This window comes from Mauremys reevesii, linkage group 2 (assembly GCF_016161935.1).
Source record: "Mauremys reevesii isolate NIE-2019 linkage group 2, ASM1616193v1, whole genome shotgun sequence".
Lineage (NCBI taxonomy): Eukaryota > Metazoa > Chordata > Testudines > Geoemydidae > Mauremys > Mauremys reevesii.
Genome location: NC_052624.1, coordinates 92,042,378 through 92,066,571, shown reverse-complemented (window position 1 = coordinate 92,066,571; position 24,194 = coordinate 92,042,378). Strand labels below are relative to the sequence as shown.

Genomic DNA, 24,194 nt, shown 5'->3' with positions numbered 1-24,194 from the left:
GCTGGAAATTCTGTATTACAGGAGATAGTCCAAACTTAAAAAAATCCGACTGTGATAGCATTAAAACCCTTATTTGAGTATCTTATGAAAAGCATTCTTTCTTTTCTATTAGCAGTACTGCCAGAGTATCACTCTGATTCTAAAGATGTGCCTAAACCAAAACTTTGATGTGCTCAGAATCTAAACCTGCATTCCAAATGGTCCATACTTTTCTAACTGGCTGCCTCAAACCTTCACACCCTCACTTTGGCAGGCAGTGTCTCCAGCAACACAGAGGAAATGTATGCAGCAGTAGTTTCTGCTGCGCATTTTAGCACGGTACAACATTCCCCCATACAGTACTGCATTTTCATCTATACTAAAGTGTAGGTAAGTATTTTGTTGCCAAATGTTGATTGAAAATGAAAGATGCTCTATAAAGGCCTAACTCTGCAGGATGCTGAATGCCTTAGGTGCTGAAGGCTTTCAAATCCCAGTGATGACATTAGAAGCTGATGGTTCTCAGCACCTCCCAAGAGGCAGAATCAGGTGCTAAAATATTAAATTTTCCTGACACAATAAACACTTGTAATCATGGCAGATTGAATTCATACCTTAAGTCTGAACAAACAAAAATTAGTTTTGTGCTTTTCTGCCAGAAATAAGAAAGAAGCACATTGTAAGTAAATTGCATTGTTTATACCACTTATTCTATGTGTGGTCAAAACAAGAACAGCTGTTCTTTAACTGCTTTCTTTGTGACAAATATATTCTTTTATGAACTAGAGTACAAAAATTTGCCAGGTCTTCTGTCATGTCATTGCAGACTTTTACTTTTAGGCATTTATAAGTCAGTTATTAATATTCATTCTACTTTAAAACTTGCTTTAAATGTCTCAGTCCAGAAGCAACTTTCGATTTTCTAAAACTGGAAAAATATATTGGAGGCTGTTTCTTTTCTCTGTAAACACACTTTCAAACAGTAAATAAGATAGCTTGACCATGAGATATTAGGGTGAAGTCCTGGTCTCAGTGAAGACAATAGGAGTTTTGCCACTGATTTTAATATGGCTAGGATTTCACTCTGTATTCCTAGGTTCAGTAGATGCAATTGATTAGTTTAAAATCCACATAAGAGAAAAGACCCTCTTGATGTTAGGACAAGAAAAAAAAGATTGCATTTATTAAAATATTGACATATGTTAGGGAGAATGTTTTCTGACAATTTAGGGCCTGAGTATGCAACCATTGGAAGCGGTTAAATATATAAAAGAATCGAGATAAGGTAAATGGCCTGAGTTATGCCATGGAACCTCATGAAGGGGAAACCATATATGTGTCACACCAACCCAAAAGGAAGGGGTCTAAAATGTCAGCACAGCATGTGGAATTAAAAAAAAGTTAAAAATATAAAGCTACTTGTGAAAAAACATTAGCAAGTTGCAGACTTGTTCCTAATCAGTTGTTGAAAGCTGATGGAGCAGGCTCTCATCTTTCTTGTTGTCCCAGATCTCAGATATTTTTAAATTGTTTTTATACTGCAGTCAACTTGCTTATGTTTTTGCACCACCGTCCTCCACTGTACAGTAACATAATTGTAAAACTATGCATCATAGATTATAATAATAGAGAGAGTATAACAGAGAGTCTCCTCTAACAAGTGGTAATGGCCTGTGTTTTTTGAGCTGCAGCATTAGTGTCTGTGACTGCAATTGCTGGGAAGTTCCAAGTAACCATAGCGTGCAGCATAGTTGCAACCAACAGTGCTAGGATGCTAAGAATTATGATGATATACAGTATGCTGCAGTTATTAATAGTGCCAGTGATGATACTTTACTCTTATTAACCTATATTATCATAGAATCATAGAACTAGAAGGGACCTCAAGAGGTCATCTAGTCCAGTCCCCTGCACTCAAGGCAGGACTAAGCATTATCTATACCGTCCCTGACAGGTGTTTGTCCAACCTGCTCTTAAAAATTCCCAATGATGGAGATTCCACAACCTCCCTATGCAATTTATTCCAGTGCTTAATCACTCTGACAATTAGGAAGTTTTTCCTAATGTCCAACCTAAACCTCCCTTACTGCAATGTAAGACCATTGCTTCTTGTCCTATCTTCAGAGGTTAAGAAGAACAATTTTTCTCCCTCCTCCTTCTAACAACCTTTTATGTACTTGAAAACTGTTATCATGTCCCCTCTCAGTCTTCCCTTCTCCAGACTAAACAAACCCAATTTTTTCAATCTTCCCTCATAGGTCATGTTTTCTAGACCTTCAATCATTTTTGTTGCTCTTCTGTGGAGTTTCTCCAGTTTGTCCACATCTTTCCTGAAATGTGGCTCCCACAACTGGACACGATACTCCAGTTGAGGCCTAATCAGGGCAGAGTAGAGCGGAAGAATTACTTCTTATGTCTTGCTTACAATACTCCTGCTAATACATCCCAGAATATGTTTGCTTTTTTTGCAACAGCGTTACACTGTGGACTGAAGAAGTGAGGTTTCTTACCCACGAAAGTTTATGCCCAAATAAATCTGTTAGTTTTTTAAGTGCCACCGGACTTCTTGTTGTTTTTGTGGATACAGACTAACACGGCTACCCCCTGATACTTGACATCATATTTAGCTTGTGATCTACTCTGACCTCAGATCCCTTTCGCAGTATTCCTTCCTAGGCAGTCATTTCCCATTTTGTTCCTTCCTTAGTGGAGTACTTTGCATCTGTCCTTGTTGAATTTCATCCTATTTACTTCAGACCATTTCTCCAGTTAGTCCAGATCATTCTGAATTTTAATCCTATCCTCCAAAGCTCTTGCAACCCCTCCCAGCTTGGTATCGTCCGCAAACTTTATAAGTGTACTCTTTATGCCATTATCTAAATCAGAGATTCTCAAACTGTGGTCCAGTCTGCGAGCTGCATTCAGGTGGTCCGCGGATAGTTCCCTCTAAGATGTGTGCCTGGACGGCCACACACAAGAGAATGAAGGGCTATCCACCTAATTAGTGGTGCCACGCAGGCGTGGCTCCACTAGTTACGTGCCTGGACCCTAGAGAAGATGCATATGTAAGGTGAGGTGGTGGTCTTGGGGGGGAATAGGGAGTAGGTGGGAGGGGGCAGTGGAGTGGAAGAGGGTGTGGGGGGAATTTGGGATGTGCAGGGCTGCGGTGGTCAGAGAAAGAGGTGACTTTCCCCAGCTCCAGGGCTGTGGCTGGCGGGGAGAGATGGTCCTCCTTCCCAGCCCCAGCTCGGGGGCTGTCACGGCGGGGGAGAGAAGGAGAGACCCCACTCTTTCCCAGCCCCAGCTTGGGGGCTGCTGTGGCAGGGGACAGAGGGCACATCCATCACACTGGAAAGGTAAGACTACTGATATTAATATACGAGTTGTGTGCTTTTATTTGTAGAACAAAAATGTTAATTATTATTAGGGTTTTTTTTATATAGCGCTTTTATCCAAAGCGCTTTACAATAGTTATCTAACAGTACAAACAACATTTGGAATGATCATTAAGTGGTCCGCCGAGATCCTCAGCAATTTTCAAGTGGTCCATGAAAAAAAAAGTTTGAGAACCACTGATCTAAATAATTGATGAAGATATTGAACAGAACCGGACCCAGAACCAATCCCTGCAGGACCCCACTCATTATGCCCTTCCAGCATGACTGTGAACCACTGATAACTACTGTCTGGGAACAATTTTCCAACCAGTAATGCATCCACCATATAGTAGCTCCATCTAGGTTGTATTTCCGTAGTTTGTTTATGAGAAGGTCATGCGAGATAGTATCAAAAGCCTTACTAAAGTCTAGATATACCACATCTACTGCTTCCCCCCCTATCCACAAAGGCTTGTTATCCTGTCAAAGAAAGCTATCAGGTTGGTTTGACACAATTTGTTCTTGACAATTCCATGCTGACTGTTATTTATCACCTTCTTATCTTCTAGGTAAAAATTGATTGCTTAATTATTTGCTCCATTATTGGTCTGTAATTCCCAGGTTGTCCTTATTTCTCTTTTTATAGATGGGCACTATATTTGCCCTTTTTCAGTCTTCTGGAATGTCTCTCCTCTTCCATGGCTTTTCAAAGATTGGCTCTACCCCAATATAACTCGACCTGATATAAGGCGGGTTCGCATACAAGGCAGTAAAGCTCTGACATGCTGCTCAGAGCAGCATGTCAAGGGTGCTGGGCTAGGCTGGGGCCGAGGGGTTCGATAAGGGGCAGAGGGGCTCGAGGGTGGTCAGGGCTCCTCCCCCCAGGGTCTGGGGGGCAGGAGCTGTGGGAGGGCACTTTTGGAGGCCCCACAGTCCCAGAGTGCCCGGGGGATTAGCGGGGGGCTGGGAGCAGCCCACTCTGCTTTCCTCACCCCAGCCATGTTGCTTGGGGAAGGGGGCTTGGAGGAAGGGATCTCCCCCACACTCACCAGCAGCGGCGGAAGCGGACAGCCCAGCCCCAGCCCGCTCCACTCTGCCAGCTCCCATCCGCAGTGCTCCGCTTCCCGTTGCAAGTGATTGGGGGGGGGCGACCTTTCCCCAACCTCCCCGCACTCACTGGCAGCGGGAAGTGGAGCTACGTGGCCCCAGCCCACTCCACTTTCCTTGCCCCGGCCCCAGCCATGTCGCTGTGGGGTGGCTGGGGAAAGGTCTTGCACTCACCTGCCCGGTGGGAAGTGGAGCATCACAGCTGGGAGCTGGCGGAGTGGAGCTGGCTGGGGCTGGGCTGCTCCGCTTCCCGCTGCCAGTGAGTGTGGGGAGATCGGGGAAAGGACGCCCCCCCACATTCACCTGTGGCAGGAAGCGGAGTGCCGTGAGTGGGAGGTGGCGGTGTGGAGCAGGTTGGGGCCGGGCTGCTCCGCTTCCCGCTGCTGCTGGTGAGTGCCTGTCAGGGCGCGGGGGGTGGGGGTGGGGTGGATAGGGGTCGGAGCAGTCAGGAGACAGGGGGGTTGGGTAGGGGGGGGGGGCCTGGGGATGATTAGGGATGGGGTCTCTGGAGGGGGCGGTCAGGGAACAAGGAATGGAGGGGGGAAGCATGTTTGATATAACACAGTCTCACCTATAATGCAGTGAGATTTTTTGTCTCCCGAGAACAGCATTATATCGGGGCAGAGGTGTAATTGCTAATGGCTCAGATATCTCCTCAGTCAGCTCCTTAAGTATTCTAGGATGCATTTAGTCTAGAAGTTGCAAAGAGGCAACTCTTTTAAAAATAAAATAAAATAGACATTTAACTTTTATAACTAGAGAAGAAAATTATTTAAATATATACAGGTACAGAAGAGATATCTTGACTCCTGCATTGCCAACTGAAGGTATAAAGTTCTTTACAGTAACTCTAAAATGATAACTGACACTGCATTTCTTCACAGCAGCTCTAAATTTGCAGAAGCTGGGTTGTTTCAAGAGATCAAAAATCATGAGTGAGACTCCAAAATATCATGAGATTGGCACCAAAATCATGAAATTTTAAAAAAGCTTATGTTGTGCTCTTTTGATTTTTGAACACATTCTGTCCTTCCTAGTCTGTGTGACAGTTAGTGCTGCCCATTCACCCAGTTTTATTGGTCAGGTGATTTTGACTTCTGCTGCAGGTACTCTCACTCCGACATCTGCCTGTTCCCTGCTCAGAAATTTATTCTTTCCCCTATTAGTGCAGCCCATCTCCCCTTGCACCCATTCAGCTCATCCCCTGCCCCATTAGTTCAACCTCCCATAAATCAGTTCTGTCCCTGTAGGGATATTAAAGAAGGTTTATATTGAACATGGTTTATATGAAAAATGATTTATTGTTAGAAATAAATTTATTGTTAATTAATACTTTATAAATTAAGGTTTATGTTAGAAGTAAATTTGTGATTCCCACCATTTAGCCTCTAACCCGCAAGCCACCAGCTGTGTCTGTGTAAAGCCTGCTCAAAGACATACTTGGTATAAAACTTGTTAAGCTCGAAGAAATACTTTGTATAAAACTTGCTAAACATTAATTAACTCTAAGTAAGTCAAAACAGTAGCTGTTATAGTGTATAGATAGAGACCCCCACCCTCTGTAAGTTTTCATCTCACTTTATCTTTGCTTGTTAAAAGACAGGGAGTCTCACATAAATTGGTAACACCCCAAAAAGTAAAGAGACAGTGAAATAGATGTGATTAAGATAAAGAATGTATGTGACTGAATGGTTAGGGAGTCACCAGCCTGAAGAATTCAGTGTCGGCTGAAGAAGGTGTCAAGTGGGATCAACCAGATGACCCCCGGAGGGCAAACTGGAATCCACCCACCACACCTCAAAGGAAGGAAAAACAAAACACCTAATAACATGGAGCCAGCCATCTGCTGATTGATTTAGCAATAGCAGAATGAAGCAACTCTCATGAACTGACATAGGAATAAATTCCTATAAAACTGGACTCTAAAGACTGAGGACTTTGGGTCTATGGTTCTGCCGCCAGCCTCCAGGAGCATCAGATGCATCTGACACAGACTCGGCTCCATCCTCATGACCAAGATACCTGGCCAGTAACTTGGCATGAGCAACATCTAGGCTGGTAACTATAACATCTATACAGAACCTGAATGAATGATTGTGTGAATGAATATGTGTGTGTGTGTGTGTATAAGGAATAAGTAGTAATAGAAACAAGTAGAAAAACATTGTTTTTTGTTTTGTTATGGTATTTACAATAAATGTGGCATCTTTGCCTTATCCCTCTTAATAAGATCCTGCTGGTTTTTATTATATTGGTATAACATCCCATCCAGGCCCCAGCACCCTCAGTTTACCTCCACAGCCTCACCTCTGCTCGTCCTGGGGTGCTTCACTTCCCTCTCTCAGGACTGAGAGGGGCTGCAGCAGGGTCCCTTGAGTCCTTCCAGGCTTGCGGGGGGTCAACTCCAGGGTCTCTGGAGATCAGAGGGACTGTCCTCATTGCTCACAGTGGGGAGAGGAAAGAGAGAGCAGCAAAGCTACACTGAGCTGTTGGACTTTTTGCTCCCCCTTCCCCTCTTGTGAGAATGGTGTTAGTGTTGTATCAACCAGGCAAGGTATTAACAAGCTTCAACAGGACTTTATTTTTACAGTGGAAACCTCTTTACCAAGCTGCTGCTGCACCCTCTGTAACTCTCACTCAGCCTCCTCAACTCCTCCCCGCTCCTTCCTGTTTCCTGTCCTTTCAGACTCCCAGCAGCCAGTGCTCCCAGTTCTAATAATCACATGCAGCATCTAAACACCACAGTTAGGTGGTCGCTGAGAAAGAGAGAGTGCTCTTCCTATAGCAGCTCTGACTGGTTGCTCTGCCCCAAGCAGTGGGCAAGTGTGGTAGATAGCTTCTCAGAAGGGGCTTTCTCACTGGCAGGGCTCAAATTTGCTAGAGAGTGAGAGCTTCACTTCTTTCCCTACTGGCCTCTAGCACAGCCAAAATCATATCACTAGCAAAAAAAAAAAATGGGAATTGGCAATACTGGAGGAAGGCGATTTTGGTCCCAGCTTCAGGAGCTCTCACTAGTGAAACCAACTAAGAGCTGGGCCCCAGTGTGCTAGACACTGTTCAAACACATAGTAAGAATTGGTCCCTGACCTGAAGAACTTGCAATCCAATGCAAAGCATGGGGGTGAGTTTGTGACATGGGAGCTGTAACTTGTCAAACTCATCTCATATAGGGGCTACTAAACTTCTGTTAGATAGCAACAACTTTTAATCCCTGCTGAACTGGGCAGGATTCCTGCTCTCTTCATTAAATTTTAAGTCTCCTAATTGGTGTTTTTCTTAAAACCCCACCTTCTGAAATCATGTCAATACATCAGGGTCTCAAGTTTTCATTTTAAAATAGGAAGTTTCTAGCCCTCATGGTTGAGGAGAAAAACATGAAAACGCCAGGTTCGCCCTAAAGGTTTAAAAACCACAACAAAATAACACCAGGTTTATTATTGTTCTAATCACTTGTAATTGTTAAGGCAATCTCATAATTTCTTGGGGCCTAGCTCCTGATCTTTCAATGGTTGTGGCTAGTAATGCAGATAGTGAAGACATTTGCACTAAGGTCTGGTGTTGCCTGTGCACCAGTGAAGCAGGTACAGGTGCAGAGGCTTCCCTGCCAGCCCTAACCCCAGCAGCAGGAGAGGAAGTAGAAAAACTACATTACCCAAACTGCCTCCACGGCCCTCTGACTTCCAGCCGCCTCTCACATGACTGTCAGGTGGCTGCACCATGGCGGAAGCGGAGGAGAAGGTAAAGGCTGTGCCGGCGCAGCGAGCACTGACAGCTGCACAGGGGGAGCCCCAGTGTTTGCTCCGCGCGGAGGAGTCAGACTAGGGGAGCGGAGACACCACTGCGTTTTCTAGCCGATGAAGGGGAAGACAGAGGCTTCTGGGGGGAAGCAGCAGCAGCAGCAGGGGGCGGGGATTGGGGGGAGCAGCAGGAGGGGGCAGGGCTGGGGGAGAGTTGTGGGGAGCAGAGGCAGTGGGAGGGCTGGGGATTGGGGGGAGGGTTGTGGGGGGTGGAGGCAGCAGGAGGCATGGGGATGGGGAGGAGGGTTGTGGGGGCCAGAGGCAGTGGGAGGGGTGGGAAGGGGGCAGAGGCAGTGGGAGGAAGTGTAGATTGGGGGGAGGGTTGTAGGGGGGCAGAGGCAGCAGGAGGGGGTGGGGGAGGAGCAGGAGCAGCAGGCGTAGAATTGGGAAATAGATGTCTGTGGGAAGCAGAACTGGAGGGCTTTGTGGCTACAAGAGTGGTGTAAAGGGTTAGGGCACAATTTTGCAGGCTATTCTGTATCCGCTCTTTTTGAAGATGCCAGCACATTGTGGCCCTGAGTGCATTTAAAGCTGAGGCTGAAACCTTGTTAATCTCTGTCAAAGGTTCAGAATCAATATTGTAGTCTCATTCATTTTCACATATGCATAAAAATAGCTTAAAGTCCCAAATTTATGAGCATGAAATCACCAACCCCACTAGTTTGACTTCTATAAAGCTATTGGTTATTAAATACCACTCATTTATTAGTTATATCAAATTCTTATTGACTGAGTTTAGTGGCTATGATTTTGTCAAAGTTTAAGTTTTTAGTGATATTTCAAATCAATTATCAATCTCAATCAGTTGGGTATGAGGAGATAATATTACAGTTTCTTAAATTATTTTAAAGAGAAGATTATTGGTGACTTTTGGGTTGGAGCTATTCTTAAATATTATATACCAACAGTTTGTTTAAAATTACTTTTAGAATTGGTCATATTACCCTATATGAGAAAATCCTCTTCTTGGGAACTGTACTGTGCAGGGAAACCTGTCTTTAGAGTTTGTCCAAAATTTAATCTCTTTCATGGTCATTCTATGGTATAGACCAGAGCTGTGCTTCCTTTAAATGTTTTATCTTTTTTTTTTAAGCAACTTTTATATTCTGAGGGCAAAGAAGGAAGTGTGTTAAATCTTCGAATGACAAAACAAAATTTTGATAGTCATTAGAGTCTTGATCCAGTGTAGTGCACTGTATTGGCAGATTCAAGAATTTAGCAAGATCCAATAAAGGATTGGACATTTATATGTATAACAGGAATATCCAGAGTTATCTTAATTGATAACTTTTTTGGGGGGTGGGGGTAAGAGATGCTAAACTTCATGCCTTAGAATTTAAGGCAGTCTCTAACTATTGGATATCAGGGTGAAATCTAATGGGGCGGGGAGGGGTGGCAGCAGATTATCCCATGCCTGCCTATTGCAGGGTTCTTGCACTTTGAATTATCTAGGAGTGGCAGACAGGGATTCTGGACTAGATGGATTTCAGGTCTCACCGACAATGGCAATTCGAATGTTTCAATCTCTCTATGTGCCTGAAGCCCCTTTGAAGTGAGTCCAGGGGTCAGCATGTGCTGAGCTCCTGGCAAGATTGAGGCTGAAGTACCTCATTCTCCAGTTCTATGTGTGCAGCAGTTTTAGAATTTAGTATGTAACTCAAGAAAAAGTGGTAATCATTACAGTAATAGCCTTTCAAATAGTGCAATAGGCAGTAGTCTATGTGTAGGGTCCAGTCCTGTCAATATTTAAGTGTATAGTCAGTGGGATTACTCCTGTGTAAAGTTATACATTTAAATGTGGGCAGGAGTGGGGCCTAGTTTTAATGTAATATTTTACAATAAACCCTGGCAGGTAGGGTTTAAGGCAGGATATTTGGAATCTGGGGGCAGATGTAATAATGTCAGGGTATCATGTGTGAGCACACAGTTGATTGTTGCATGTGGGCTGCTTCACTTCAGAGGAAGATCAAGAATGCAGAGGTGAAAGAAAGAAATGAGCCCATCTGAACTGGTTGGCAGAGAGAGTTTCTTCTGGAAGCTGGGGAATGAGTATGGGGGAAGGTGGGATATTCTCTGGGAGGCAGCTGAAATTTTGGTTGATCTAGACCTTCTTTTAATATACCTGTTACACATAGTACTTTTCAGCTCAGAAGGACTCTCTCCATGGAACATTCTTTGGGATTGGATGGTTCCTGTATGTGAGACAAGAATAAAATAGATTTAAGAAAAAGTTTCCCAGCCCAAATATAGCCGTTGCATATGCTATAAATATAATTTGTTTAAAGCCTTCAGAAAATTGGCTTTTCCATATCTTCTCCACAGCCACACACACTTTTTGTCAGTATATTGGGCAATGTAACTGGTGTCTTTTTGTTGGACATAATAAAGCTTAGGAGAACTATTTTCCCAGAATTTACTTCCAGCTATGGAAAAATTTAAATTCTCTCAAGGAGGCTGGTTCTAATGTTGGTATTTATAGGTTGCACATCAGATATACACCTCCTCTACAATGCCTCGACCAACAAAATTCACAACAGTTTCCTTTGTGTTCTCTCCATTGTCTCGGTCACTAAAATCTATAATTAGTGCACCCCATGAAGGCACAGTCAAATATAAAAGTATCATATTAAAAATCCTTACTTTTTTATTAAATAACACCTTTTGATTATTAAAAAAGTCTGGTTTAATTGTTTGCATTTCTCTCCCTCTGGATTATCATATGAGAGTGGTCTTTTCACTTTTGCTTGTGGTCAATTTCTCATGTAGAAGATGCAGTGATTTATGTTTGGGTTTCCCTACACTGGAGAGGAACTATAAATAGTGTATACATGCAGGTGAACTTTCATCGGAATTTAGGTTTTGTGATTCTCCTTCCCTGCCTATCTAAGTTATGTGCCTAAAGTCAGTTGATGGCATGTAGTGTAAAGGGAATACCCTCCCACAACAATGTGGATGGAAGACTGCAATTGGTGAGATGCATTGTCAAGCCTGCCAAATCAGAGATTAACTATACTGGTTAGGAATTCTTTTAAATTTCCCCAGTTTTCTCATCTGCGTATCATTTCTCCATTCTGAGGTTTCTTGAAAACCAGCATCTGCCAATTGGCTGAAATATACAACACCACTGCTAATTCTCCCCCCACTCCCACACACCCCATTCCCCTTCCACCCCAGAGTGTGACAGGCCTGCCAATGATAGTTATTAGGTCACTGTTTGGGATTCTGGTCACCTACTAGTCACTCATCAGGGATTTTCTGTTCACAGTTAGGAGACTATTTTAAAAATAAAAAATAGAATTCGGGATAATCCTCTTGGTTCATACATTTAAAAACCCCATCCCAACAAAACCCCATTGTAGTCATGACTGTGGTTACTATTCCAATTTTACCTGTGGGAATGGGAGAAGTCAGGCAGAAAGCTTTTCAGAGTAGCTCCCTTGCATAGTGAGTTAGCAGAGTACCTGTCAATTCCTAAACACCCCAAAACACTGCCAACATCCTATCTGGTGATGCAGAGTCTGTTCATTAGCTTCCCAAACCAAGATTTCCTTTTTAATTTTTGCTCAGCATTTCCTTTAATAAACTGTCAGAGCTGTAAATTTTAGAAATAATATTGCATCCCTGGATGTAGAATATATGCTTGTGTGGCTTTTCCCCCACCCCCCCATTGTGTATGTACTATGTGTTTAGGTTGTTAATAGCATCCATCACAATGGTATCTGAGTGCCCGTCTAAGTAAAATCACTTTTATGGTATTTACATAGATAAGTGATTTGAGTCAACTTCTGAAGTCCTTTGTGATGTAGCACAATATATCCTGGTATTTTTTTGCCCAGATCCTGGGAGCTATGCTGTGCAGGTGGGATTCTGGGCTTTTGTGGAACCTCATTGACTGAAATGAGACCCCATGAGGTCACAGGGATCTGCCCATGTGGAACTAACTGCTTATGTGACTGGGGCCCTAGTTACTCTCATTCGTAGAGTCACAGTCGTTCATTGTTGTTGTACTATATACCTTCCTCTGTTTATAAGTTCTATTCCTGGAAGAGGGAAACCTTTTGGGAATACTGAGAATATCAGAACTGTGAATCTCATATCGTTTCTCTTATTAATTACTGATGATGCTTAGTGCTGCGCATGAAACAAAGGCAGTCCCTCCATTTCTAAATCTAATAACATACTGTAAGTGCAATATAAATTCTATGTTGCACCTTGTGCTGTACAGTGGTTCAGCTCATGTCACTTGTTTAGTGCTCTGCATGTCACCATAATTTAGTTCTATATTTTTAGGACTTAAATATTTTATTGAATGGAATTTCTTTTAATTTCTTTTAAGATACTAACTGTAACTTGCAAAATGCTTTCACTAAACATTTTGATTGGAATTTCTGCTCCTTGGATTGAGCTTCCTGTACCACTTCCAAGAGACGTGAGACAATGGGCAAAAACTATTTCAAACCTCCACTTGAAGGAATGCCAGGATTTTCCTCCTTTCTTTTCATCGCTATCCCCATTTTATAGTACATTGTTTCTGCCCTTCCCCATGCCGTGACTTGAACAGAGAATAAACAGTTGCATCTCATTTAAGGACAATATTTTAGTAATGGGCCTGGCTGTAGTGAATAAAGCTTGGAAAGGTAGATGACTGTAAGCATGGTAATGCCTTGTATGGAGTCACTAACAGTAAATGGAAATGTGACTTTTCCCCCTCTCTAAAATGTTTTGCTTGGTTACTAAAAGTGATCTTCAGTCGTGCAGAGAGGGCATTTGCTATTTGCTTAAAGGTTACAAAAACACATTTTTATAGCACGAAAATAAATAAATGTGACCAACAAACTAAAGATGAAACACTGATAATCATCAGAATTAGATTTTCTTTCCCCTTCATCTCTCTTCTCATTGTCTGTAACTTTGTCTCTCATGAAATGCTGTACCTAAATATCTTATTGTCAAAATATTACTTCATAAGATTTGAAATGCTTTTTCTCTTTTGTTCATTCTTCGTTTATATCATGGGCTGTTGTTAAAATGCTTACGTTTGCTGTCAGCATATTAGTTGTAACCTTTTATTGCTATTGATAACTATAAATACGTTAAGTAAATCTTCATTTTGCTGACCTCTTTGAGGAGGCATGGCATCAGCAGATTTCACCAGTGGACAGGTGAGAGATTAGCAAGAGTAGGCTCTTCTCTTTTTTGTAGGATGGTAAGATTCATTGTCTTGAAAGGCAGATGTTTTAAAGGCACAGTTTCTTGGCAGGTCTGAGCAAGGCACTATGTCTGAATTGTGCATAAGTGGAAGAGTTATTATTTAATATGCATCATCATTAGAATTCTCTGGGAAACTGTTTAAAAGAGTTAACCAGTTCAAAATAAGCCAATGAATTAATGGCCGAATAGTGGCTAAATACAGAAGTTGGCCTGTGGATCACTTGAGCATGCAGTTCTGTCCCGCAGGCCGAGATGCTAGATATTGCTTTGCAAGATTGATTGCCCAGTGCTGGTGAGGGAAAACCTTTCACAGGCACCTGACTATTGCTTAGAGCCTTAGATGATGCACATTTCTGGAATGATGCGGTATTAGTTGCTGTCTGCTTCAGGGTAGCCAACAGTAGCATTACAGCTAACCAGTGCCACTGACTGTGAGTGTGGCACCAGATTACAAGTCCTAAACACAGAATGAGTATGGATAAACAAGAAAAGCAGAAAAGATAATCATTCATCTGTAACACATTCAGAATCACTTGAAACTCTATTGACCTTTTGCCTCTAATAAAAAGGCTTGTAGAATTAAAAAAGTAAAGATAATTATAATTTGCTCTGCACATATGTTAAATTTTCTTCTTCATGCTTTTTTTATCGCTTTCAGGAAATCAGGTCTAACGAAGAATCTACGGATGATTCTGAGGTAAGGCTGTGTACAGGGGCCTCATGGTTGTAGTATTTAAACTGCATTTTTGTCAATATGCAGGGGTTTTTGGGGGATTTGTTTTGTTTTTTGTTTGTTTCTATTTTGGCAGCCGTTTATTTACAAGAGAAGCTGTGCTTGTGCTCTAACAGGTGGTATGAGCTGTGGGCAAATTAATAGTGAAAGTGTACCCTTTTAAAAATAAAAATAAAAGTACAACTTGATATTAAAGCCTAGGATCATAAGATTTTAATAAAGTGAATCATGTTAGAAGGTAAAACTTTAAATTCATGCATTTCTGCTTCTTTGAACAAATGAAAATGTGATTGACAGTGTCATTTCTATATAGTATATTACATTAAAGAAATGTAACTGATATTTAATGATTTCACAGCCTAAATTTAGTCTTAGTTTATTCAGCACATGTTTGCCAGATCGTATTTTGAAACGAGATTGGTCTATCGATTTGAAATGTTTGCACCATCAAAGAAATGTAAGTATTCAGGCGGTGTTATTGGGTGAGCAGAAGAAAGGGAGCTGAAATGAATCCAAGTCTTCCCTCCTTATGCCAGTGCAGTACATCCAAACTTAGTTCTTGGATGCGACTGTGGAAGTCTAATGTATAGTACTTAGTCTAATTTTTGCATTGTATGTAAACACAAAGGTCAAATTGCGGACAGGGAAGGGGAGTGGAATAGGTGGCAGTGCTCTCCCAATAGGGTGATGGACAGATACTGTCATGTTGGGCATTGCCTGAGCATGTGGGTGACTTTCACCCATTATCGATTAGATAGCTTAAAGTGGCTCCCAATGCTCAAAGCTAGAATGAAATGGTGGTGATAGAAACGTTGCTGTTCACCTAGGGGTGTTAACTACACTGGAGATTGGGATCTAGGGTTCAGGCACTGGCTGTGGTTAGGCTGTCAAGTCCCCTAGTGGATCTTGCTGGTGGTCTTGACTCTCCTGTTGAGTGAGTTTGTAGTCGGGGAGGGCTTCAGTCCCCTGTGCTGGGTTGAACTCTCCTTCCCTTGGTGACTGTGGTGGCTGTATTTATCCTGTGGTGTCTGTATTTATCCTGGGCTGGATTTTCTCCTTCCTTCCTGGCTGCAGGGGATGCTGTGGTATTTTCACTCCTTGGCCTCAGCAACCTCGTACCTCCTCTTGCTGTCCCGCTCCCTCTGCCTGCAGTTTCAGCTGCTGTTGAAGCAGCTATCTGAGCCAGGGCTTTCATGACTCAGTCTTGGGAAGCAACACTCTGGAATTTTGTCACCCCTGGATCTGGTTGGCCCGTGATAGTGATGGGAGATAGGGCTGCATGAGATGTAGCTCAGCTACGTGCTGATGCAACCCATTATGTACAACAGTAACCTGCTCTCCATTGCTGTTTTCTCAGTTTCCTGTATCTGAACTGTTAGCCTGTGTTTTTGTTTTTTGTTGTTTTAAAGCTCTTTGGGAAAGGGATCTCATCTGTCTACTTTTCTAAAGTACCGTGCATGTTTACAGCACTGTATAAATAATTATTAAGGCTAAATTTTTTGTCAGGGATATTTTTACTGAAAGTCGGGGACAGGTCACAAGCAATAAAATTTCACAGAAGCCTGTGACCTGTCCCTGACCTTCACTAAAAATATCCCTGACAAAATAGGAGGCGGGTTCAGCACTCACTGCTCCTGGGGCTCCCGGGTCCCCCACTGCTGCAGTCGATGGGAGCTCTGGGATTTCCTGCCGCTGTGGGGAGTCAGACCTGCAGGGTCCTTCTGCCCGTGAGGCTGGGCAGCTGCGGGGTCCCCTCGTGTCTGGGCTGGCTGGGCGCTCTTGGGGGTCTCCCATTGCCCACCAAGGCTGGGAGCTGCAGGGTCCCCCAGCCGCTCGCCACAGCTGATCAGCTTCGGGGGGGGGTGTCCCCCAGCTGCAGCTGGACAGCTGCAGGGTCCCGCCACCAGTGTGGGGGCTGGGAGTTTCAGGGCAGGAAGGGGCTGGCTGGAAGCTCCAATCCAGGGACAGAAAATGTCACAGAGGACAATGGAAATCAGAGATTCTGTGACCTCTGCAACATAATCGTAGCCTTAATAATTGTTGAAGATGGAGCTGGGCAAAAAACAGACTGCAATTTTTGTCTATATTTTCACAGTTTTTCCCCTTAGTTAAATTTGGTCCAAAAAATAGTCAAAATTACTCATGTCAAAATCTTTCAACCAGTTTATGGCAGTGCACCTTTATGTTAGTCCATAAATACACAGAATAATATCCACCTACTTTTCAGTCCTATTGGGAAGGTATGACAGGACCTAAAGGATTAAATTCTAATTCTGGTTCCTATTCAAGATAGTTAAGAACTACTCAGGGTAGTTAATTCCAAAGCAGACTGTGAAGAGTTGCAAAAGGATCTCATAAAACTGGGTGACTGGGCAAGACAATGGCAGATGAAATTCAGTGTTGATAAATGTGAAATAATGCTCATTGGAAAACATAATCCCAACTATACATATAACATGATGGGGTCTAAATTAGCTGTTACCACTCAAGAAAGAGAAACTGAAGTCATTGTGGATAGTTCTCTGAAAACATCCACTCAATGTGCAGTGGCAGTCAAAAAAGCGAACAGAATGTTGGGAATCATTAAGAAAGGAGTAGATAGAGGCAATATGATATTTTCTATATAAATCCATGGTATGCCCACATCTAGAATACTGCATGCAGATGTAGTTGCCCCATCTCAAAAAGAGATATCGGAATTGGAAGAGGGCAACAAAAATTATTAGGGATATGGGCAGAGATTAATAAGACTGTGACTTTTCAGTTTGGAAAAGAAAGGATTAAGGGGGGATGTGATAAAGGTTTATAAAATCACGACTGGTGTGTAGAAAGTAAATAAGGAAGTGTTATTTACTCCTTCTCATAACACAAGAATTATGGGTTCACCAAATTAAATGAATAGGCAGTGGGTTTAAAAGAAAATGAAGTATTTCTTCACACAATGCCTAGTCAACCTGTGGAACTCCTTGCCATAGGATGTTGTGAAGGCCAAGACTATAACGGGGTTCAAAAAATAATTTAATAAATTCATGGAGGATAGGTCCATTAATGGCTGCTAGTCAGGATGGGCAGGGATGGTATCCTAGCCTCTCTTTGACTGAAGCTGGGACTGGGTGACAGGGGATGGATCACTTTGTGGTTACCTACTCTGTTCATTCCCTCTGGGGTACCTGGTATTGGCCACTGTCAGAGGACAGGATACTGGGCTAGATGCACCTTTGGTCTGACCCAGTCTGACTATTCTTATGTTCTTTTATTCTATAAAGACAAGTGATGGGTTGTCTTTAAATATTTAGTGGTTACAAGAAGCCTGGAAACAATATCTAAAATGTGCTGGAGTGAACTAGTGAAACATGTCCATGATCCCTGGAGGTCCACATCTTTGACTAAACCATTTCCTATGATCATTCAGGCATAATTATCAAATGATATATGCTGGCCATTCAAACGCATGAAGACTAAGCGTGGTGAATTGCTGCTTTAATTCTCTTGATGTGAAATGTGTATGGTCATGGATTAGTTTGTCCATGGCCCTGTGTGTTCACTCTTTTTTCATACTAAACATAATACGTTGTTATGAGATTAGAGTTGGGATTGACAGTGTTATCTAGTGGTTATAGCGGAGGACTGGACTCATTGAACCAGTGGCAAGATTTACCTGTGTGACTAGGGAAAACCATTTTAATTCTCTGTACATTGGTTTATACATAAGTAAACTATGTATAACATTTATTACATTGATTTATTATAAGCAGTTACCACTATATTAATTACAAAATTAATGGCAGACAATTGATGTTAGCTTTAATCCCTTTGAGATTCTTGGGCATATGGGGCAACTGCAAATGATGAGCGTTGTTATCAGAGGAATTAAGGTGTAATTGCCCATGTTAAGCTTTAACTTCTTGCAAAAATCTTCTTCTGTGGTGTGGAAGGCGTGAATGAAGAATCATAGGGTTAGAACAGACTGCATATCCCTCTTTGAACCATTCCTCCCTCCCCCCTCTGAATTGTGTGCACACAAGGAAAAAAACTCTCCTCTGTTAGTCCTTACTGTGACTTCACAGCACCATCTTGGTGTCTTTTTTCTATTAGATTGTAAGCTTGTTGAGACAGGGACTCTCCATTTTGTGGTTTTGTCAAAACTGAACACAGTGTCCGCTCTTAACAAATGAAAATATACTGCTAATAATTTGCCCGTCTGCATGGTCTGCTTTGAGTTAACCGTTCCTTAATGAATGTCAAGATGCTGTTTGTACAGAATCCGTGGCAGAGCATCACAATGTATCTCAGACATGTGATGTTTTGCAAAAATGACTGTTTTGCCTATGTGATGTCACACAGCTCTTCATTGCAAATCTGGTTTCCACTGGTCCCGTAAATTGAATTCCTGAGGCCATTTAAATCTGTTTTAATGTTTTCCAGTTGTTTTAAATTACAATGTCTAAAGCACATAAGTATAAATTAGTAGAGGTAGTACATATCCTCGTACGTTCAGCAAACCTTTCAGTGATGATGGTGGTAGTTATTTGTGTCAACACTATGCAATTGTAGCAGATCTTTCTTTGTAACTACACTACAATTTACTCTCTTATTTCATATCCTTACATATGATATGGGTTATTATGAGCTTTTACTTATCATGTATACAGGCTACTATTTATTCTTCCATGATATGGTGAGCAAACAATATATCTAAAATGGTATTTTAATTCTCGGGAGAAAAAAGTACTTTAGCTGCAAAGTATTTTCACTGCAATCTTGAAGCACTAACTTTTTTTTAAACTTCTTCTGTCATTTTTTAAAATGGCACATGTGATGTACATATACCTCATTTTTCCCAACCCATAAAACAATCAAGTGTGCTACATTTTAGATCGAACAGGTTTATTTCACAGAAAAGTTCTAGATATGATGCTACTTCATTGGTGTATTTAACGTTATTTTACAGCACCTGGAGAGCTGTCACATTTGATGAGGCCTTAAAAAAAAAACAAAAAAAACCAAAAACCTGACTTTTGATTGTTCATAAACTGTGGAGAAGAAAGTCTGAATAAATTATATACAGCATGGAACAAGATTTCTCAGTTTTAATATTATTCTTCCTTCCTGCAGTGTACCTATAGCTATAAGTGGTTACTTTTATAACTGAGCTTGTTTTTCCCAACCAAATCTTGATTAGATTTTGATACCTAATTGGTAAAAACCTTCTCACATGTTTGTTAGCTTTATATCAATGCTTCTTTACAGATCTGTGGTACAAAGTATTAAGCTGAGAGGTAAATATACATTTTCCTTGACTTTCTGAGTTGAGCATAATACTCAGCTAGGATGTGCCTTGGCTTTGCAGTTTACTTCTCTATTAGCAAATGCTGTTGCACTGAATGATGTAATGTACCATCTGGGGTTTGCTTTTTTTTTTTTTTTTAAAAAGAGACTGTTAGACTGCACTAGTTCCGCCTGCTAGCTTATATTGCAGAACCCACACATAGATCTTTTTTGGATCTTCTCTTCTGAGTAGAGTGTCTTTTTACACTTGCTTTTGGAAGTTTCAAAAGCTTTCTTTTGTGCTGTGCGCCTACTTGAACTTTGTTTATATTCAGTACCCTGATGTTTATCACTCTGGACCTCAATGCATTGTATCACTATAGCCAACCAGTAACAAGGCTTGATAGCTGAACTACCTCATAGTATCTGCATATGCATCGTGAAATCTGATGAGCGAATGTGGATGTTACTTCTGCCACCAGTGAATGTGTGGTGCACAAAATAATTATGCTTATCCACAAATTTACATATATTTTTCCATCAATACAGATGATCACTGATCTGCACAAGGGAAGTAGGAGATTTGTCAGTTAACTTGATGCACATTATAGAGTGGGAAGAATGATTTGGAGCACCATACTGGGGCTCAAGAGACCTTCAATTCCTGTCTTAACCACAGACTTTCTCTGTGACCTTGGGCAAGCACTTCAACTACATTCCGTCTCAGTTCCCCTCTGTAAAATGAGAATAATAATTTCCAGTCTCATAGGGGTGTTGTAAGGATTAAAAAAATCCAGTGATCATTGTGAAATGCTCAGATACTGCTGTGATGAATATAAGTACTTCAGTGTCTGAGATTAGAAGCTTCCTGTTCATTAGCCTAGTGAAGTTTGGCTCTGTTTATTTTTTTTAAAAGTGTATTCAGACTCTTATCCGATTTTATTTTTAATGGAATTGTTGTTGCAATAGGGTTATAAACCTTTGACTGCATTCTGTGCGTGCCTGCTAATATTTACATCTTCCCACTAAAGTCAGAAAATGGACAGCTGAGGGCTGCTGATTTACCTCTATACTGAACTCCTTAGTCTCCTAGATTACTCTGAACTGATCCGGACCTAATTACAAATGTTTCAAGTAAACGCAGCGACTGGTTTAAAAAAAAAAAAGAGAGAGAGAGAGAGAGAGATATTTCCTAGCCCTGCTATATTCCCCACTAAAATATTCCCTTAGCACAGGGCATCAAGCACAGATGGGCTCTTCCACTACTGTTGTCATTAAAGTGGCACCATCAACTTGACACAAAATGAATTTAAAGTAGATTCAGATACTACATCAGCCCCTTGATTGCATCTTTGCCGTTTCTTGTATTTCAGCTCCTTTGAGCTGACAATTTAGTGTCACCTTTGACAAGCCACTTCACCTCTCCATGCCTCTCCTACTCCATCTGTAAAAGGGGGCTATATTAGGGTATGCCTACACTACCCAAGTTACAGCGAAGGCAGTGTAGACATACTTTATGGCCAGGGGAGAGCTTTCCTGGCGATAAAACACTGTCTATACTGGTGCTTTTCAGCACTTAAACTTTTGTCTCTCAGGGGTGTGTTTTTTCACACCCCCGAACAACAAAAGTTTTAGCGCTGAAAGTGACTGTGTAGACAGTCTTAGTCTTCCTTTTTTCTTCCCACAGTTCTTTGAGATCTACAAATAAAAAGTACTTCTTAAAAAGTTTTATATATTCTCTCTCTCTCTCATGCTCACTAGCCAGAGAGAGCTCACTTCTTCCTGCATACCTAAGTGAAACCAGCCTTTTAAATAGGGTGCGGAGAGAGGGAAGGTATTCAATAAAAAAAACAACTCCTCTGTTAATGAGAAAATGTATCATGCAAATAATTTATCAGTTTGAGTCAGTGGGATGAGCATGTAAATAATGTATTGAAGTTTAAATGGAATGTTTCCATACATTAATTTTAAAAACAAGTTTGCAGTGACTAAGATTATAATATGCAGCGTTATAGGATTGACTTCCAAGAAAAATGGGTTACTGGTTTTACTACTATATTCTTCTAATATCTGCTGTTCTTGTGTGAAAATTAGATACTTCAGTTAATGAGCTATTAATATTAAACAGAAGTTCCAGTTCTCCTCTCTGTGTGTGTTTTGGAATATATAAAAGGTAAAAATACTGCCTTGCATGTTACATAAATTAAATGCAATTGAAAAGCTACTCTGTCAACAGTGTGTGCAGATGTGGCCTTCCCAAAACACTAATTCATTGATGTGGATGGAGCAGCACTGAATTTTCTTTTTCAATAATTTCCTAACCAGTTTCACATTTCAGCGAGTTGATAAAAGAAACTTCAAAAACGACTGTTCCCAAAATTGCACTGTAGGGTATTCATATGCAGTAGATCACAAGATGGCAACAGTTAGTGCCCAAGTAGTGTTCATAAGGGAAACAAATGGTTCTGTTGAAATTCCTTACTCAGCAAAGGGAAATACAAGTGGAAAGGTGAAGTTTCATTCAGATCTGAATTGTCTTAGGCTTTTCCTTCCCTATTGGAACTTGTCTGGGATATCAAAAATAGAACAAGCCATTTTATGTTGCTCTTATGTAATTAGAGTGACTAGGATTATTGTATGCGGTTGAAGTGGTTTTATAATTCCCAGTGGTTTGGGGTACACACAACTTGAAGTGAGAAAAAACAAATAGACAGCTGAAGTGAAAATACCAAATACTTTTGTGGACTATATTTTTTTACATCTTACTTATGAAGATTGTCCATGTGCAGTATGTCTTCTGTACTTCTATTTCACAGCTTGGCTTATGTCTAGACTTGTAGGGGTGAATCTAGAATTGGTGTTCCACACATATTTTGAGATTTTCTTTATACCATGGCAGTCCTGAAAAGAAATAAAATGCTGTGTGCTTTTCCTTTCATCTGTATATTATTTCATCCTTGGAATGCAACCATCTTAATATTTATTCATGGGCAGCCATATCATTGTAATTCCTTGCTTTAGTATACCTACATTTTTCCCAAAGAAGTCAAAGGATTAAATAAATCCTCAGCAGAAAATCCATCAGAAGAAAAGATTTCTGTCACCAATTTTCCTGATAGCCTGATCCATATTTGCCAAAGTTCAGCATGTTTTTGGTGATTTGGCTTATGAAGAATCATACTGGGGTTGCACAGGAGGTGATTCACTTCATTTCCTTACTCAGAAAAGCAGTGTATTGTAGCCATATTAATACACATTTATTCTTCTACAGGTTAGAAGCTTGCAAGGGTTTTTAATATTTATTTCAATTTCATTTTTAACTAGCTTAGTGCACGTGGAAAAAGGTGCTATGTTGTCAGCCCTGGAGAAAGAGAGAAAGTTGTCCTTTCTTTGCCTGTGGAGTAGGTATAACTGGGGAAGAAGAGTACATTTCTTCACACTATCTTGCCAGTGGTTCTCAACTCTTGCCTAAAGAAACCCTTCTGCTGCTAAGAGGGTGGCTTAATCTTCAGGGGCACTCATACCTTTGTATCTTTGCTGAAGCTGCCATCCAGGTTGTTAGCTGCGGTGGAGTTCTTTTTCACGTGGCCGTCTGTCAGCTAGGAACTGGCCTGATACTACAAATTCATTTTGGTAAGCCTCCCAACAGCCATCAAATGGTAATAATGTTTTGCCAGTATCAGCCTGATCTGAATTTGAACTGATGATTGAGATGAAAGTCTCTGTATTCTATTGTTAATCTGTTAACTTGTCCAGTCATTCCTTCCCTGCTTTTTAAAATTTTCTAATCACAACAGTTTGATTTTCGTCTCTCCTCCCCCACTTCTGACCAGAAGGAATTATTTCTTTCTTTGAAATAGGTTTACCAGCGTGAATGGGTTTTGCATAGTCTTACACAGGGGAGTAACACAGATATATCTGCAGGCTGGTCCCCCACTACCTCTCAACATTTTACCCAGGGGCGGCTCCAGGCACCAGCGCTCCAAGTGCGTGCTTGGGGCAGCAAGCCGCGGGAGGCACTCTGCCGGCGCCGCGAGGACGGCAGGCAGGCTGCCTTCCGTGGCTTACCTGCGGAAGGTCCACTGGTCCCGCGGCTTCAGTGGACCTCCCGCAGACATGCCTGCAGAGGGTCCGCTGGTCCCGCGACTTCGGCGGACCTCCCGCAGGCACGCCTGCGGGAGGTCCGCCGAAGCCGCGGGACCAGCAGACCCTCCACAGGCAAACCACCGGAGGCAGCCTGCCTGCCGTGCTTGGGGCGGCAAAATCCCTAGAGCCGCCCCTGATTTTACCTTCAACTGGATGAGCAATAGAATAGCTTACTTTAGAGCTTAGTCCAGTTTGTTGCTTGGCTGTCAGCAAATTAGGGTTCTGAACATGAAAGGCCACTAAATGTCTATTTTTCCTGTCCAAAATTCTTTTATTTATGTATATCATAGTAATATTTCTCTGAGTGCATTGAGAAAAATTGACAAATCATGATCCTAATCCTGACAACACAGCTTCACCCTTCATAAGCAGAGAAAGCCCCTCGATCTTTTGGACAAGAACAAAAAGTCTTGAAGCTTTATCCTAACACAGGACAGATGATAAAAGGGTGATACATAGTGATTTAGCTAGCGAGCATACATCTTGCCCAGCTGGATCTCAGACCTCCAGCATGAAGCGTCCATGTACCCTGAGTTGCAGAGAACCTCAAAATCATGTTGCACATCCTAGTGCTGC

General features: G+C 41.7%; 1 protein-coding gene across 2 annotated transcripts in view; it reads left to right on the top strand.

Moving 5' to 3' along the window:
- Positions 1-8,081: 8,081 nt before the first annotated feature.
- Positions 8,082-24,194, top strand: part of VPS41 (VPS41 subunit of HOPS complex) — a 146,526-nt gene continuing 130,413 nt past the window's right edge. The window contains exons 1-2 of one of the 2 annotated variants that reach the window (XM_039524930.1): positions 8,082-8,201; positions 14,130-14,168. In XM_039524930.1, coding sequence (XP_039380864.1) covers positions 8,181-8,201; positions 14,130-14,168 — 60 coding nt within the window. In that variant the 5' untranslated portion in view covers positions 8,082-8,180. The remainder of the gene's footprint in view (positions 8,202-14,129; positions 14,169-24,194) is intronic. The other variant, XM_039524931.1, reaches the window with a different exon arrangement.